The sequence below is a fragment of the Excalfactoria chinensis genome, chromosome 9 (genome assembly GCF_039878825.1).
Source record: "Excalfactoria chinensis isolate bCotChi1 chromosome 9, bCotChi1.hap2, whole genome shotgun sequence".
Classification (NCBI taxonomy): domain Eukaryota; kingdom Metazoa; phylum Chordata; class Aves; order Galliformes; family Phasianidae; genus Excalfactoria; species Excalfactoria chinensis.
Genome location: NC_092833.1, coordinates 19438482 through 19451623, shown reverse-complemented (window position 1 = coordinate 19451623; position 13142 = coordinate 19438482). Strand labels below are relative to the sequence as shown.

Genomic DNA, 13142 nt, shown 5'->3' with positions numbered 1-13142 from the left:
CGCGCAGCGCCACGTGCCGCTGCAGCCGCCGGGATGCGCCTCTGCGGCAGGAGCTGCTCGGGCTGTTCGTGGCTGCGGGGCGCCAGAGAGCGCTGTCCTCACATAGCGCTCACCTGGGCCGTAACACCGCAGCGCTGCAAAGCGGCCCCTGCCAGCTGGTGGCCGGAGGAACCGTTACCTACAGAGCTCTCCACCCTTAGCACACGCCGGCCCTGTTCTCGGTGCTATTTAGCACAGAGCAGCCCCAGCGCGCTTCCATTGAAGTCCAGCCGCCGTTCTGGAGGGGCACAACGCCGAGCTGCCCTGCTGACAGAGGCACGGCTGGCACCGTCTCTCCCAGACCACGATTGCTGCTCGTGCTGCAATTGCAACAAAGCAGCGACCGCGTGCCTTTCCCTTTTGTACGTGACTCAACCAGCCGGTCCCGTGTTCCCAAACCCAGCTGACCAACTGCACGGGAAAGCCGCAGAGCTGCCCATGCGTTCTATGCTTGTACCCAAGGCAGTCTGCTACAACAACGGCCAAACTCTGTGCCCACGGAGGTCAGCACGGCCCATTCTGACCCCCCGCTGTTCTGACCCGAGCAGAGCCGGGCAGAAACGGGCTGAGGGCAGCCCCCAGAGATCCCTTCACCACCACCGAGGGTCCCCCCACCCAGAAGCCAACACTTTTCCATCCTCAGAATGAACTCAACTCACATTTGAGAAGAACTTTATTTAAAATCAGAGATTATACAGACTCCCCCTCCCCCACCGACTGATTACAAAATAGGAGCTTCCAGGAATAAGGAATGTCGTGTTGCACAGCCTGGTTCTGGGGCACGGCCCGGGCCATGCCGCTTTACAGCACTTCCAATGGTTCCAGATGGAAATATGACAACCAGCAAGAAGTCTGCTCCTCCACAGCTAACACACGGAACTCAGCTCTATAGAAACTTGCCCCTATTACTACTAACGCAACCAGATTTTAAATGTCTTCTAAGAAACCTGAAAAAAAGAAATCTTCCTTTAGCAACCGCATGCAACAGCAGACCCACTTCAGACCATTTTCTTTACTGCAACAGACAGTAGGAGAGCCTCACAGAGCCGATCAGCGATAAGGAATGATCAATAGCAGCACTTTCCATTGTGATTTAAGTTACATTCTTCTATACAGGTAAGGAGGGTTTGCTTTCTGTTTCTCAGCACTACTAAGAAGAAACTGCAACCATCCAGCGGGAGGCAGCTTAGCGCTGGATCCATCGCTGGATGACACACCAAGGTGAAAGCAGGATTTACCTTAAATACAATTAGAATATATATTGCGAGACGTACGATACTGCGCCAACGCTGCACACAGAAGCGGAGCTGCGGGCTGGGGGGGCAGGATCCCCGGTACCTGCACAAGACATCCCGTACCCCACACAGCATGTCAGAGCTGAGAGCCACGGCTCGGTGGGAGGTCTCTGGGAGGTCCCTGCCAGGAGCATCCTGGGAGCACATCTCCTCGGGGACAATCAGTGAGTGCAACCCACACACCGGGCGATGGCGGGGAGGGCTGCTGCCCGGCCATGCCGGCTTGCGGGCAGGGAACGTGCCCCAGCTCTATACAGAAAGGTATTTGAATGGGTCAGGATGGGAAGCATGGGGTAAGGTTATCTGCTGCGATACGTGCCTGCGGGACAACACAGCGCCGCATGCTGCAGCTGTGCCACGCACACCACAGAGCTGCACAGCGCCGGGCAGCAGCACTGTGCGATGTGCTCTGAGTGCAGCAGCACTGTGCGATGTATGTGCTCTGATGGCTGCTGGCTCCAAACAGAACCGTGTCCGGCAGCACAGCGGCTCACACGGCGCTGGGAGCGGAGCTGACGGCAGGCATTGATCCCTGGGAACCCACACGGCACAGTCTGACACGTGAGGTGAGCACGGAGGGCACGTTGCTGAATAAGCAGGTCCACGATCGGGGCTCAACAACAGAACTTTATTGCTGTGTACATGTGGTGCTGCTCAAGGCACTGCGGCGCGGGCGGACGCTCGGAATGGCGGCGAAGGGCCTGGAATGCGCGGCGGGGCGGGGGGGTCACATGCCCATACGGATGCTCTGGATGATCTGGAAGATGGCTGCAAGAAACGGGGGCGCTCAGCGGGGCCGCGGGGCGGGGGGAGCGGGGCGCGGGGCACGGGGCGCGGGGCTCACCTGATCCGCAGACCACGAAGATGAACAGCGCCAGCAGCCACGGCCCGACCGACGCCTTCTCCTCCGGGGCCGTTCTCTGCGGGCACAGCGGGACACAGCGGGTCACACACCGAGTCACGCACCGACTCACACACCGTCACGCACCGAGTCCCGCCCCGCGCCGCCCCGTCCCCACGCACCGACGTCTTGGCGACGTTCCCGCGCTGCGTGATGTTCTTGCTGTGCTTCTCGTTGGCCATACGGATGCGCTGCTTGGCCACCATGGTGCGGCCGCGCCGGGCCGGGCCGGTCCCGCTCCGTTCCGCTCCGTGCGCCGCGTCAGCACCGCGCGGCGCCGCCCGCCGGAAGCCGTCACTGCGGGCGCCGCCCGCCGCCAACCCGTGCCGCCCGCCGGCAGCGCTTCCGGGGCGGCCGGCGGAAGCGGCCCCTGCGCGTCACGTGACCGGCGGCGCCTCTCGCGCCGCGCGACGTGGAGCTCCCGGGGTCGGCCGCGCGGCCGCTTACCCGGAAGTAGAACGGCCGCCAAGATGGCGCCGCCCGCGCCGCTGCTGGCAGGTGGGCGCCGCACCCGGCCGGGCTTCGGGTTCCCGGCGCGGCCCCGCGCTCCGCCCTCGCTCGTTCCGGGCTCGAGTCCCGCCGGCGATGCCGCCGCTCTGGCCGGACCCTCCCGTTCCCTCCCGCGCTGCTGCGGAGGCGCCCGGCGGGACCCGGGCGGGGGGTTCGGACGCGGCGTTCGGGTCTGCCGAGGATCTGGGCCCGGCCGGGGGGCGCCGCTCGGAGCGGGGCGGGCGGCGGGATGGGCTGCGGGCCGCCTCGGAGCCGGCACTGCGCTGACAGCACGGCCCGACATAGAGCCGCCCTGCAGCCGGCTTGGGTGAGGCCGCGTGTCTCGGCGTTCCCTGTCAGCTCGAGTTGTTTGAGTAGCTCTGAAATACAAAGAAAGGAGCAATTTCAGCACTGATGAATGAGGACAAAGTTCGGCTTTAGCCAGTTCGCTGCAGTGTGTGTGTGTGTGTTTCCTCTTTCAGTGAGGGGCTCCGAAGGACTCTACATGGTGAATGGGCCGCCCAGCTTCACAGAGAGCGCGCTGTTCCAAAGGTACGATGTGCCATAGTAACGGCTTCTGGCCTTTTGCACACCAGGAGTCACTGGGGATGGTGAGGGGATGGAGCCCACCCGTCATCACGTCCCGCTCCTGCACCGATCGCTGCCCTTCAGGTTGTTGTTTAAACGTAGAGCCCGGAATTGGATAATGTGTAGATAAGGGAACTTTTCATACTGGCTGTTGCTCAGAAAGCGACTTTTGAAGGCTGTATCCTTGCCTGGCTGGATTGCCCCACTGGAAATGAGCAGCTGGGATAGTTCAGCTGGGAAGGAGCATCAGAGGCGCTCATGTGGTGCGGCTGCCCAGCTGCGCCCGTCTGTTACAAAGGGTGATTCTGGAGTACAGCACAGAAATTGCTGCCGTGTTTTAATTTGTTTAAAAGCCTTTAGCTTATGCAATGCGTGGGAATACTAACGTGCCTTTCTTATTTCTTTAGGGACTCTGGAAAGAACTGCAAAGCTATTGCTTTTAGCAAGGACGGCTCCCTCTTTGCCTGGTGCAACGGAGAAAAGTTGGTGCATTTTATGATGCTAGTCAATTTATTTTAAGTAAATTGGATCAATTTTGCCATATTTACCTTGTTTATGTGAAGGCTATTGAAGTATTTGCTTTATTTGCTAAATATTAAATGAAGCACTTGCTGTTTTTTTCCTAGTCTTAATGCAGACGTTCCCCCGTGACCTGGGTATGTTTTGCTTGTTCTGCTTTGTGGATTTTTCCTTCCTGTTTCCCAGTCCGGCAGTGTTGGGTTTTCTGGGACTAGTCCCTGCAGCAGAACCGTTGCTGCTGTTAGTTCTGTTTTCCTCCCCGCTGGTACATTCTGAGAGGCAGTGAGTGCTGCGCTGCTGCTTAGCTGTGGAGGTGGAATATTTTCAACACGTTACAGAGTGATTTGAAGATGTGCTGTGTCACACCTGAACCTGGACTGTTAACGAGGTTCCCAGGTGTTCATCCTGCATGTCTTTATTCAGTTAGGTCTTTAGCCTCTTCTACAGAAGCATGGATGGAATCTCTCTGGCTGGAGCACACCCTGCCTCTGACTCAGAGTGTTACAGATGGAAGTACAAGATTTGAGCAGTGCTTTTGCGCTGTTGGTTTCTGTTGTGCTCGGGTGTCCAGTTTTAAAATCTGTTCCTTAAAAATATAGTAAAAGCAGGAGGAGAAAACAGATCTTGTAGTTTTGTACCACTGGGCACGTCTGGGACAGAACCAGATACATGAAAAGTTGCCTTGGCAGTTGTCTCTTCTGAGCGTGTTTCATTGAAATACCATCTTTTGGTTCCAGAGTAAATATTGTTAACGTCACCAGTGCAGGATTTCTGCGTTCCTTTGATCTTCCTAAGACCGTCTGTCTGGAATTCTCCCCAAAGAATAACATTCTGGCGACATGGCAGGCCTATGCAGGTGAGCGTTTACCTACTACAAAGGTGTGCAGGGTCAACGTGTATTTTAATTTGATTTAAACCCATCACTTGATTTGCCATTGTGGCACATTCACTGGTTTAAGGAGCAACGTAGAAAACAAATGACTTGGTTATTGAAATGTATAGGAAAGGAGGGGAGGGGTGACAGCTTCTGAAAGCATCTGGTATTGACCATTCTCACAAACATACGTCAGTGTGCGTGGATTAACTGTTGCTCTGTTAATTAAATGGAATGTTTCCAATAAATGCTGCCTGATTTTGTGAAGATGGTACGTTTCAATAATGTGCTGTTCAAGCAGTTTATAATGTGTAGATAAATCATAGGTTGTCTCAAAGTAATTACATCCCTCCTCTGGACACAGATAACATAAACATTTATTCTCTCCTCTGCCTCTGTGTGGAGTTTGTTCCTGATTCAGATAAGCCACAGTCTTATTGAAGTGTGTTTGGTGTAAATGCTTCCTTTAAGTGCAAGGGTTGACCGTAAGGTAAAGGTGTGGGGTGTGCTGTGGCGTGTGATGCTGCCTGCAGGCTCATGGGGGTTTGTTAGGAGGTGTTTAAAACAATGTCCTGAGGTCAGTGTTAGTAGTCTGATGGAATCCCTGCTTTTCTGAATGTTAGTTCCTTCTGCAGGCTGAAGGTCTGGAAGATACTATCAGGTAAAGCAATTAACGTTCTAGAGCTTAGGATCACAGGAAGTGGAATGTTTACTGTAAGAAGTTTGGTTGCTTGTAGAGTCACAAGTTCGAACATCCTGGTTCAAACAGGTTTAATCCCAGGAGACCACTGTTTCAATGCCGTGTTTCTGTTGCAGCTGCCAAAGATGGCACAGCAGGGACACCCAACCTGCAACTGCATGATGTAAAAACTGGGAAGTGTTTGAAGTCTTTCATCCAGAAAAAGATGCAAAACTGGTGAGTAACATTTCTAGGTGTTAATTGCTTGCAAAATTGGGTACAGCGAATAAGTACAACTTGTAGTGTTGTGTTGGCTCTCAGAATGTTGCCTACTGCTCGCTGAGAGCAACTAACCGTGTTTGTATTTTTTTGCTCAGTTCCTGTTGTTTATTCCTTAGTGTAAATCCCTTTTTGCACCAGAGAGAAGTATGGTGAGACAGTGTTGTTTATCTGCCTGCAGTGTATTGTGCTTGAATTTATTTGGCTTTAAAAATGGAGAAGAAAGATATCAGAGATTGCTGAAGATGAGTATTGTTCACTATTTATTTATTGCTAATTATTTTTATTGTAGGTGTCCCTGCTGGGCAGACGATGAAAGCATTTGTGCCCGGAATGTGAACAATGAAGTGCACTTCTTTGAAAACAGCAACTTCAGTAAGCAAGTATTTCTAGGAATGTCCTTATGTTCTGTATAGGCCTCTTTTTTCCCCCCTACTTTTTTCTCATCTGCTGCATTACTTGCTTTTTTGTTGGTGTTGCTTCTTCACTCTTTTAAGAGTTGGCAAAGTGTAATTCCTAGAGTTGTCATGTGAAGGAGCAGCATTCAGTGCAGAACAGCCTTTGTGAAAGCCTCCAATCAGGAGTCAGACAGTAAAGCTGTGAGTGCAGAATCCCTGACTGTAACGGTGAGCGTTATCTGGACGTGACGCTGCCTCCTGTGAAGGCAGCACAGATAAGATGAAGAATACAGTTTGCTTCAGACACAGGCTATGTGCCGATAGGGTTGAGAAGCTTGCATGCTGTTTGAACTTCTGCTCGATGTCAAAGCTAGGTTTGGTTTGAGGTGTTTTTGTAAATCAAACTAGTCAGATTGCCAGTTTGGTGAAATGGGAAGGTAATGATTGTTGGTCTTCATATCAAACCTTTATTACCCACGGTACAGACTCATGAGAAAATATAGCTGAGTATTCCGGGCTGCTCTTTGATCTCATCACACCTGTAATTTCTTGTTATTTCTTTTCTTTTTTGCAGATATAATTGCAAATAAGCTTCATTTGCAAAAGGTTAATGATTTCGTGTTATCACCAGGAGAGCAGCCTACCAAGGTACTTCTGCTGTTTGATTCCAATTTCTTACTTGGTTTTCTTCAGACATCGCTGTTATTTTGGTGTGGTGTACAGGTAGTGAATAGACCTCGTGCTACCAGGAACATCATCTGCAGTAAAATCTCAATGCTCTGTTTTAGGTTGCTGTGTACGTTCCAGGCAGTAAAGGTGCACCGTCATTTGTCAGGCTCTATCAGTATCCCAATTTTGGTGGCCCTCAGTCTGCACTGGCCAATAAGAGTTTTTTTAAAGCAGACAAGGTGACAATGCTATGGAACAAAAAAGGTATGGAATCACTGTGAGTTTTACATCTATTTTTTGTGTAGATAAATACTGAAGATAGTAATGGCTTCCAGTGTAATGTTAAGGTTGCAGTTCTGAGTACCGTGCAGTGCTCGTAGCTTTTCCATGGTGACTTCTGTGGTTTGTTTGTTTTTCCCCCTTGCTGTATCACAATTCAGAGTATTCTGTGCACTGGAAAGTTCAGGAATTGAGTTGCAAATTCAAATTGAATTTTGCATTCTGTTGTAACTCCTTCAAGCTGTAAACATAAGTTTATGCATTGGTATAATAAGTCGTGGATACAAAGACATGCCGTGATTGGGATGAGTAGCACAGTCCTCTGCACGCTCTGCTATTTGTGAGCAATGAGCTGATTCAGAGTAATGCTGTGCTTCCCCCTCCATGCACCTGTTTTACTTCAGCCCGCGTTGTTTGGAATACAGGGAAGGTATCGTGTGGTCTCTGTCTGCATAAGGTAGCGTACAGAAGCTGTTGACAAAGCATTTCATTTTAATGATCAGAATGCCTTGTTTCTATCTTAATGAAAAGCCTAAGACTGTTGCTGCAACTGAACGCCTTTTTTTAATGTCTTTGAAATCATGTTCATGTTCTTATAATTCAGCAGCAATTCAACTTACAGTCGCCTCAGAAAGGAAGATCTTAGTTTGATTTTGGCTAACGTTCAGGAGGAGTTTGAGGAGAGAATGATAACAGCACTGACATGCAGGCAACTAATCGTAGAACTCGGCATCAACCTAATTTCTCTTTGTGCGTGGTAGCTTGTGAAATAGCTTATGTAATATTCAGTGATTGTACTGAAATAACTGTGTGTTCTGGCAGCCACTGCTGTGCTGGTCATAGCCAGCACCGACGTGGACAAAACAGGTGCTTCGTACTATGGAGAGCAAACTCTGCACTACATTGCAACAAACGGTGAAAGCGCCATCGTACAACTCCGTGAGTAGCTCCCAGGTGTTTCTCATTGTGTAGCTCTCAATAGTGGGAACTGCTGTTTCACCAGCTTTTACTAATTAAAATATGCTCATAATTTTCTTGGGAGACTGCAGAGGAGCAGGACTGTCTCTGTTTGACAAGGAAAGATCTGGACAGCGGAGCCGGCTTAATGTTTGGGAATCTGAAATGTAACAAAATGGAATTGCTCTAGGTGGGGTTTCAGACATGCAATCGATTGTTACTCAAAGATTCAGAGAGCAATTTTTAAAGTATATTGGAAAATGGAGGTTCTGCGTCTTGTGTAGTAAAACAAAAGTAATTCTGTGATAGAAAAATGGTACAGTGGGGAGGAGCGAGGAGACATTCTTCATTTCAGTGTTTCATTTGAACTGAAAGTACGTTTGTTAATCTCCTGTGTGGTGTTTTTTCATCATCTGGCTGCTATTGAGGTCCAATTTGGAAGGTTTTAAAAGGGAAAGCGCACAGGGAGTGCAGTTGCAGGGCTGGAAGATAATGAGGCTCCTAAAGATAATGAGGCTTCAGAATAACAAGAATGAACCAGTTTGATATTTTGAGTCAGCGTTCCAAGTTAAGGCTGACCTTTGGAGCACGTGGCACTAACCTGAAATGCAGGCAAGGGCCCTGCAGACCTTATATGAACCGCAATCATTAATCCTTTGTTTTTCGAATCTCCTCGTGTTCTAACTCCCAGAATGGCTTCCAGCAGTATCGTGTGCTCATGGATATGTGTGAAACTGTGGGAGTTTTTTTTTGTCCACTCCTACTTTAAAATCTGTCTTACAAAATACCGCTCATGGCCATGGAGCAAAGGAAACCTAAATCTTCCAGCTCTGGAAGCTGAGCTACGTAGTATTTCTTGGAGTAAAAGAAGAGAAACTAGTATCCAGCTGGTATAAAACTCCTGGTTTTGCAGGTTTCCAGTGGGACAGTTTGAGCAGGTCCTGAGGTAACATGCTTGAGTAACAAGGAAAAATAAAAGGAATTTTTAACTTAAAAAAGTATGCTTACTGTTAAAGTGCCGATGCTGACCCTGCAGAGGTAATTAGGAATGGTTGCAATTATTGTTGCAAACCATAACGAAAATTATGAGAACTTAATGTTGTTTGTTTCTACCGCCGCTGATATCATAACTCATTTTTAGTCAGTAATTGAATTATAGGATTTTAGTGAAGCGTAAAGAACCACTGATAGCTTTTCAGTGCAAGTGAAAATAATACCATCTCGTAACAATGGCTGCATGTTTTCCTTTTCCTTTAGCAAAAAATGGTCCTATTTATGATGTTGTTTGGAACCCCAATTCTGTCGAGTTTTGTGCTGTGTATGGTTTTATGCCTGCCAAAGCAACAGTTTTTAATCTGAAATGTGACCCTGTGTTTGATTTTGGAACTGGTCCTCGCAATGCTGCCTACTACAGCCCCCACGGACACATCCTGGTACTAGCAGGATTTGGAAATCTCAGGGGACAGATGGAAGTATGGGACGTTAAAAACTACAAACTCATTTCCAAACCGGTCGCCTCCGATTCCACCTATTTTTCCTGGTGCCCTGATGGGGAGCACATTGTAACAGCTACGTGCGCTCCCCGGCTGCGAGTCAGTAACGGGTATAAGATATGGCACTACACCGGCTCTGTTCTACACAATTATGAAGTTCCATCAAATGAGGAAATGTGGCAAGTGTCCTGGCAGCCCTTTTTGGATGGAGTGTTCCCGGTGAAAGCAGTGAAGTACCAGGCGGTCCCGAGCGAATTGCCGAGTGCAGAGCCCAAACCTGCACAAGCGTATAGACCTCCGGCCTTGAGAAACAAACCTGTAACAAGTTCCAAGCTTGTAAGTGATCGTTTCATGTATGCTCTAAACTGTTGTGTTCATCGTTTTGCCTGTTTTTGGAAGCTTGGCCTCAAACGTGTATATATTTTTAATGAGACGTTAGAAGGGTAGCCAGACTGACAGGAATGTTATGGGGCATTTTTATAGGTTTTCTTGATAATCCTCTTTGATGCTTTGCTCCCTGTTGGAAAGAATTTATTCTAGAAAAATAAATTTCTGGGGGGGGGAGGGCAGAAAGCAAAAGATGAAGCAATCACCCTTCCCTCACCCCAGAAAAACCTACCTGAATAGCAACAGCAGCAAAACTAACCCAGCAACCCAACCTCCTTATCATATGATTTTCTGTATCGTGCAGCACGAGGACGAGCCACCTCAGAATATGAAACCACAGTCAGGAAGCGGTGAAAAGCCACTGTCTAAAACTGCTCTGAAAAATCAAAAGAAGCACGAAGCAAAGAAAGCTGCTAAACAGGTACAGCACAAGCTGTTCTTTCCAGCATAATGTTCAGTCAGTTTTCAGACTGACACTGACCAGACCCGGAGTAGTGATACTAGTTGTACTGAAATCCATCTGCTGATTCTTGGGATGGGTGGTCTGTTTCAATTCCACTAAGACAGGTGTAAAAAGATGACTTGATGACAGCTGCGGTTAGTTGCTGTAAATGTTAATCTTAACATTTGTTTCAGTTACACAATTGTGCTTTTTCACCTTCTGGCAATCCACAGGGTTCTGTCCAGACTGGGAAGGTGAGAATGGCCTCTTGCTCTGCAGGCCAGGCCTATGGTGCGTTACCAGGGCAGACCAGAGAGCTCCATTCTCCTGTTTCACTCCTTTGTTTGCTAGTCTTCAGCTAAGCAGATCAAAATCAACTGCAGTTTTTATACCAAGTTCTGAATTAACATACAAGGATGGGTTTTTATGTTTCTTACACCACGTTAGAACTCCGTCTTCAGAGTTAGTGACTCAGCAGTCTATAAATTGTTTGTCACATCACCCTTACTGACGTTTTCTCATGCTATGTATGATTGTCTTCAGGAGGTAGAAGTTAAATAGGAAAGAATGTGAGTGACGTTCTGAGAAGAGCCATTACCTCCATAATACGTAGCACAAAACACCACAGCAATTCACTTACAAATTATGGAGAATGGTAGCAAATCAGAGAAGGAAGAAATATTAAGTAGATCAATTCAGATGATTGCAAAGATCCGTCAAGTCCATTGTAATCAGTAGGTAGTGTGATCGATTAGTGTTACATTCTTTAAACTTACAGGAGGCCAAAGCTGACTGCAGTCAGGAATCCACACAGTCCTCAGCATCCCAGAATGCAGCACGAAGTGCTGTGCCTGTCGTCACGTCGGGAGATCCTGAAATTGACAAGAAAATAAAGAATTTAAAAAAGGTAAGGGGGCTTTGTTTTATTTTCTGAGCAACGTGTTTCTCTAAGAGATGGTCTTTAAGATCTAGGCTGGTTGTAATGTTACTTGAGCTCAGCAGGATAGCACTTACATAGATGGTAATCTGCTGAATCTGACAACCAACTTCCTTTGCTTTTCCATCTTGTGAAACAGTAGAAGTCATCATTTGCTGTGTCTCCTCTTGTCAGCCTAGACAGTGAAAAAGCTGCTCAGAAGTGCATAGAAGAGCATTCCAGTATGTTGTTATGAATACTGCTGCATGTGCAACAGAATCCTCACAGCTGAGAAGAAAGAATGTAGCTTAACTGTGTGTGGTTTTGAATTTCTTCCCTAAGCTGAGTGGTGTGAGTGCAGGGTTCACTGCTGGTCTTGGAAATTCTTGGATGGAAATAGTTTCAGATTGGAAGTTGCTCTATTCAGGCTGGAGAATCTTCTCTGTTGCTCTAAGATCCATCAGAGGTTTTTCTGTCTTGGCTGCCTCCCGCTTTTCATGTTCTCGTGGATGCTTCAGCCTTCTCAGGAGCATGTGTAGTAAAGAGGGAAAGTGTTGGAGGAGTTGCTTCTGGGAATGGCATTGGCCCTTCGGTCAGATGGTGTGTGGTGGTGTTCAGAAACAGGCATTCCTGTTCTTCAAGTTGTCACGTCCTTGGGGGAAAAAAATCACTTATTAGTGGGATGTTCTGGGCTGAACATCTGGAGATGCTTCAAGGAGATGTGCCTTCCACACTGAGATCAGCCTCCTGGTAAATCTCACAATTGCATGTGCAGGAACTTGTAGGACTGCTTTTTCTGGTTTGGGCTTACCTATGTGCTTCTTTGTTTGCAGAAACTAAAGGCAATTGAGCAGCTGAAGGAGCAGGCAGCTGCTGGCAAACAGCTGGAGAAAAATCAGGTACTGTTAACGTTTGTACAGTTCTTTTTTTGGCCCCACGTTTGCTGCGCAGCTCTTTGTGATGATACTGCTGACATTTTGTAAGAGTTTGACCTGCTGCATCCTTGTAAATTCAGAATCAGAGACACGGAGTTCCTAGCAGCGAGCACTCAGCAGAATGCACAGAGCTTACCTGCTGTTCAGTTAGTTGGGATCCCTGTCTTTGTTTCTGAGCACCCCCTCGCCCCCAAGTGAGGTGTTCTGCATTTGTCTGATAAGGTTGTTTGCTCCTGGGTATATTATGAGTCTCGTTTGCCATGTTTCCTCCCATTCCTTGTGCGTTAATCTGTGCAGCCATGCTGGATGGTGTGATGGCAGTACAACGCATTACAAAGTCAGCTCTGTGTTCCTGACTGGGCTTCAGCTACAAGGAGAGCCAATAGATGTGCTCTGCTATGACGTGCTGTGATAACCCGCTGACCAGCAGGCAGCAGTGCAGTACCATCACGGTTACTGCTGCTTTGGTTTCCTGTAGGAGCTACAGCTGTTGGCGCTGTGCTTTTCCTTCTAGCTGGAGAAGATTCAGAAGGAAAGCGCGCTGCTCCAGGAGCTGGAGGACTTGGAGCTGGGGCTGTGACGCTGCGCGGGAGCCCAGTGTGCTGCTGACACGGGAATGCAGCGCACACCAGCTGGACGCCAGGACCGGATCCAGCAGTGAGTGCAGGTGCCGAAGGTGTCAGATTTGCCTTTTGGCAGCAGCCTGAGGGCGCTGTGTGAGCTGTGCTGTGCCCGCGCACCCAGCAGCGCCCTGAGCTGCTCTTGGTTTACAGGGAGCTGCTGCAGATAGAAATAAAGAGCATTTAATAGAAAAAGCGGCTCTGTTGTTCCCTGTCGCACACAGTGACGGAGCCGTGCTGTCCCCGCCAGCCGTTACCGGCTTCTCAGCGTCCCGTCTCGGGCAGCTCGCGGTCACGTTTGCTGGCGGCTCCGCGCGATTCCGCGGCGGGTTGGGCTTAACCGGCGCGTTGGGAGCGGGGCCGGGATCCGGTGTGAGCGGCGG

At 48.9% G+C, this 13142-nt stretch overlaps 2 protein-coding genes across 2 annotated transcripts; one reads left to right on the top strand and one right to left on the bottom strand.

The window, feature by feature from the left end:
• Nucleotides 1-694: 694 nt before the first annotated feature.
• On the bottom strand, nt 695-2567 carry SERP1 (stress associated endoplasmic reticulum protein 1). Its single transcript, XM_072343972.1, has 3 exons — nt 2358-2567; nt 2179-2254; nt 695-2102 (listed from the first exon to the last, which is right to left on the bottom strand). Exons 1-3 carry the CDS (start codon nt 2439-2441, stop codon nt 2062-2064), a joined length of 201 nt encoding a protein of 66 aa, XP_072200073.1. The 5' UTR covers nt 2442-2567; the 3' UTR covers nt 695-2061.
• Nucleotides 2568-2578: 11 nt separating this feature from the next.
• EIF2A (eukaryotic translation initiation factor 2A) lies at nt 2579-12954 on the top strand. The gene is made up of 14 exons (XM_072343970.1): nt 2579-2733; nt 3207-3276; nt 3720-3794; nt 4569-4687; nt 5522-5621; nt 5956-6038; nt 6636-6709; nt 6850-6994; nt 7832-7948; nt 9224-9795; nt 10151-10267; nt 11067-11195; nt 12038-12103; nt 12654-12954. Exons 1-14 carry the CDS (start codon nt 2706-2708, stop codon nt 12717-12719), a joined length of 1761 nt encoding a protein of 586 aa, XP_072200071.1. The 5' UTR covers nt 2579-2705; the 3' UTR covers nt 12720-12954.
• The last annotated feature ends 188 nt before the right edge of the window (nt 12955-13142 follow it).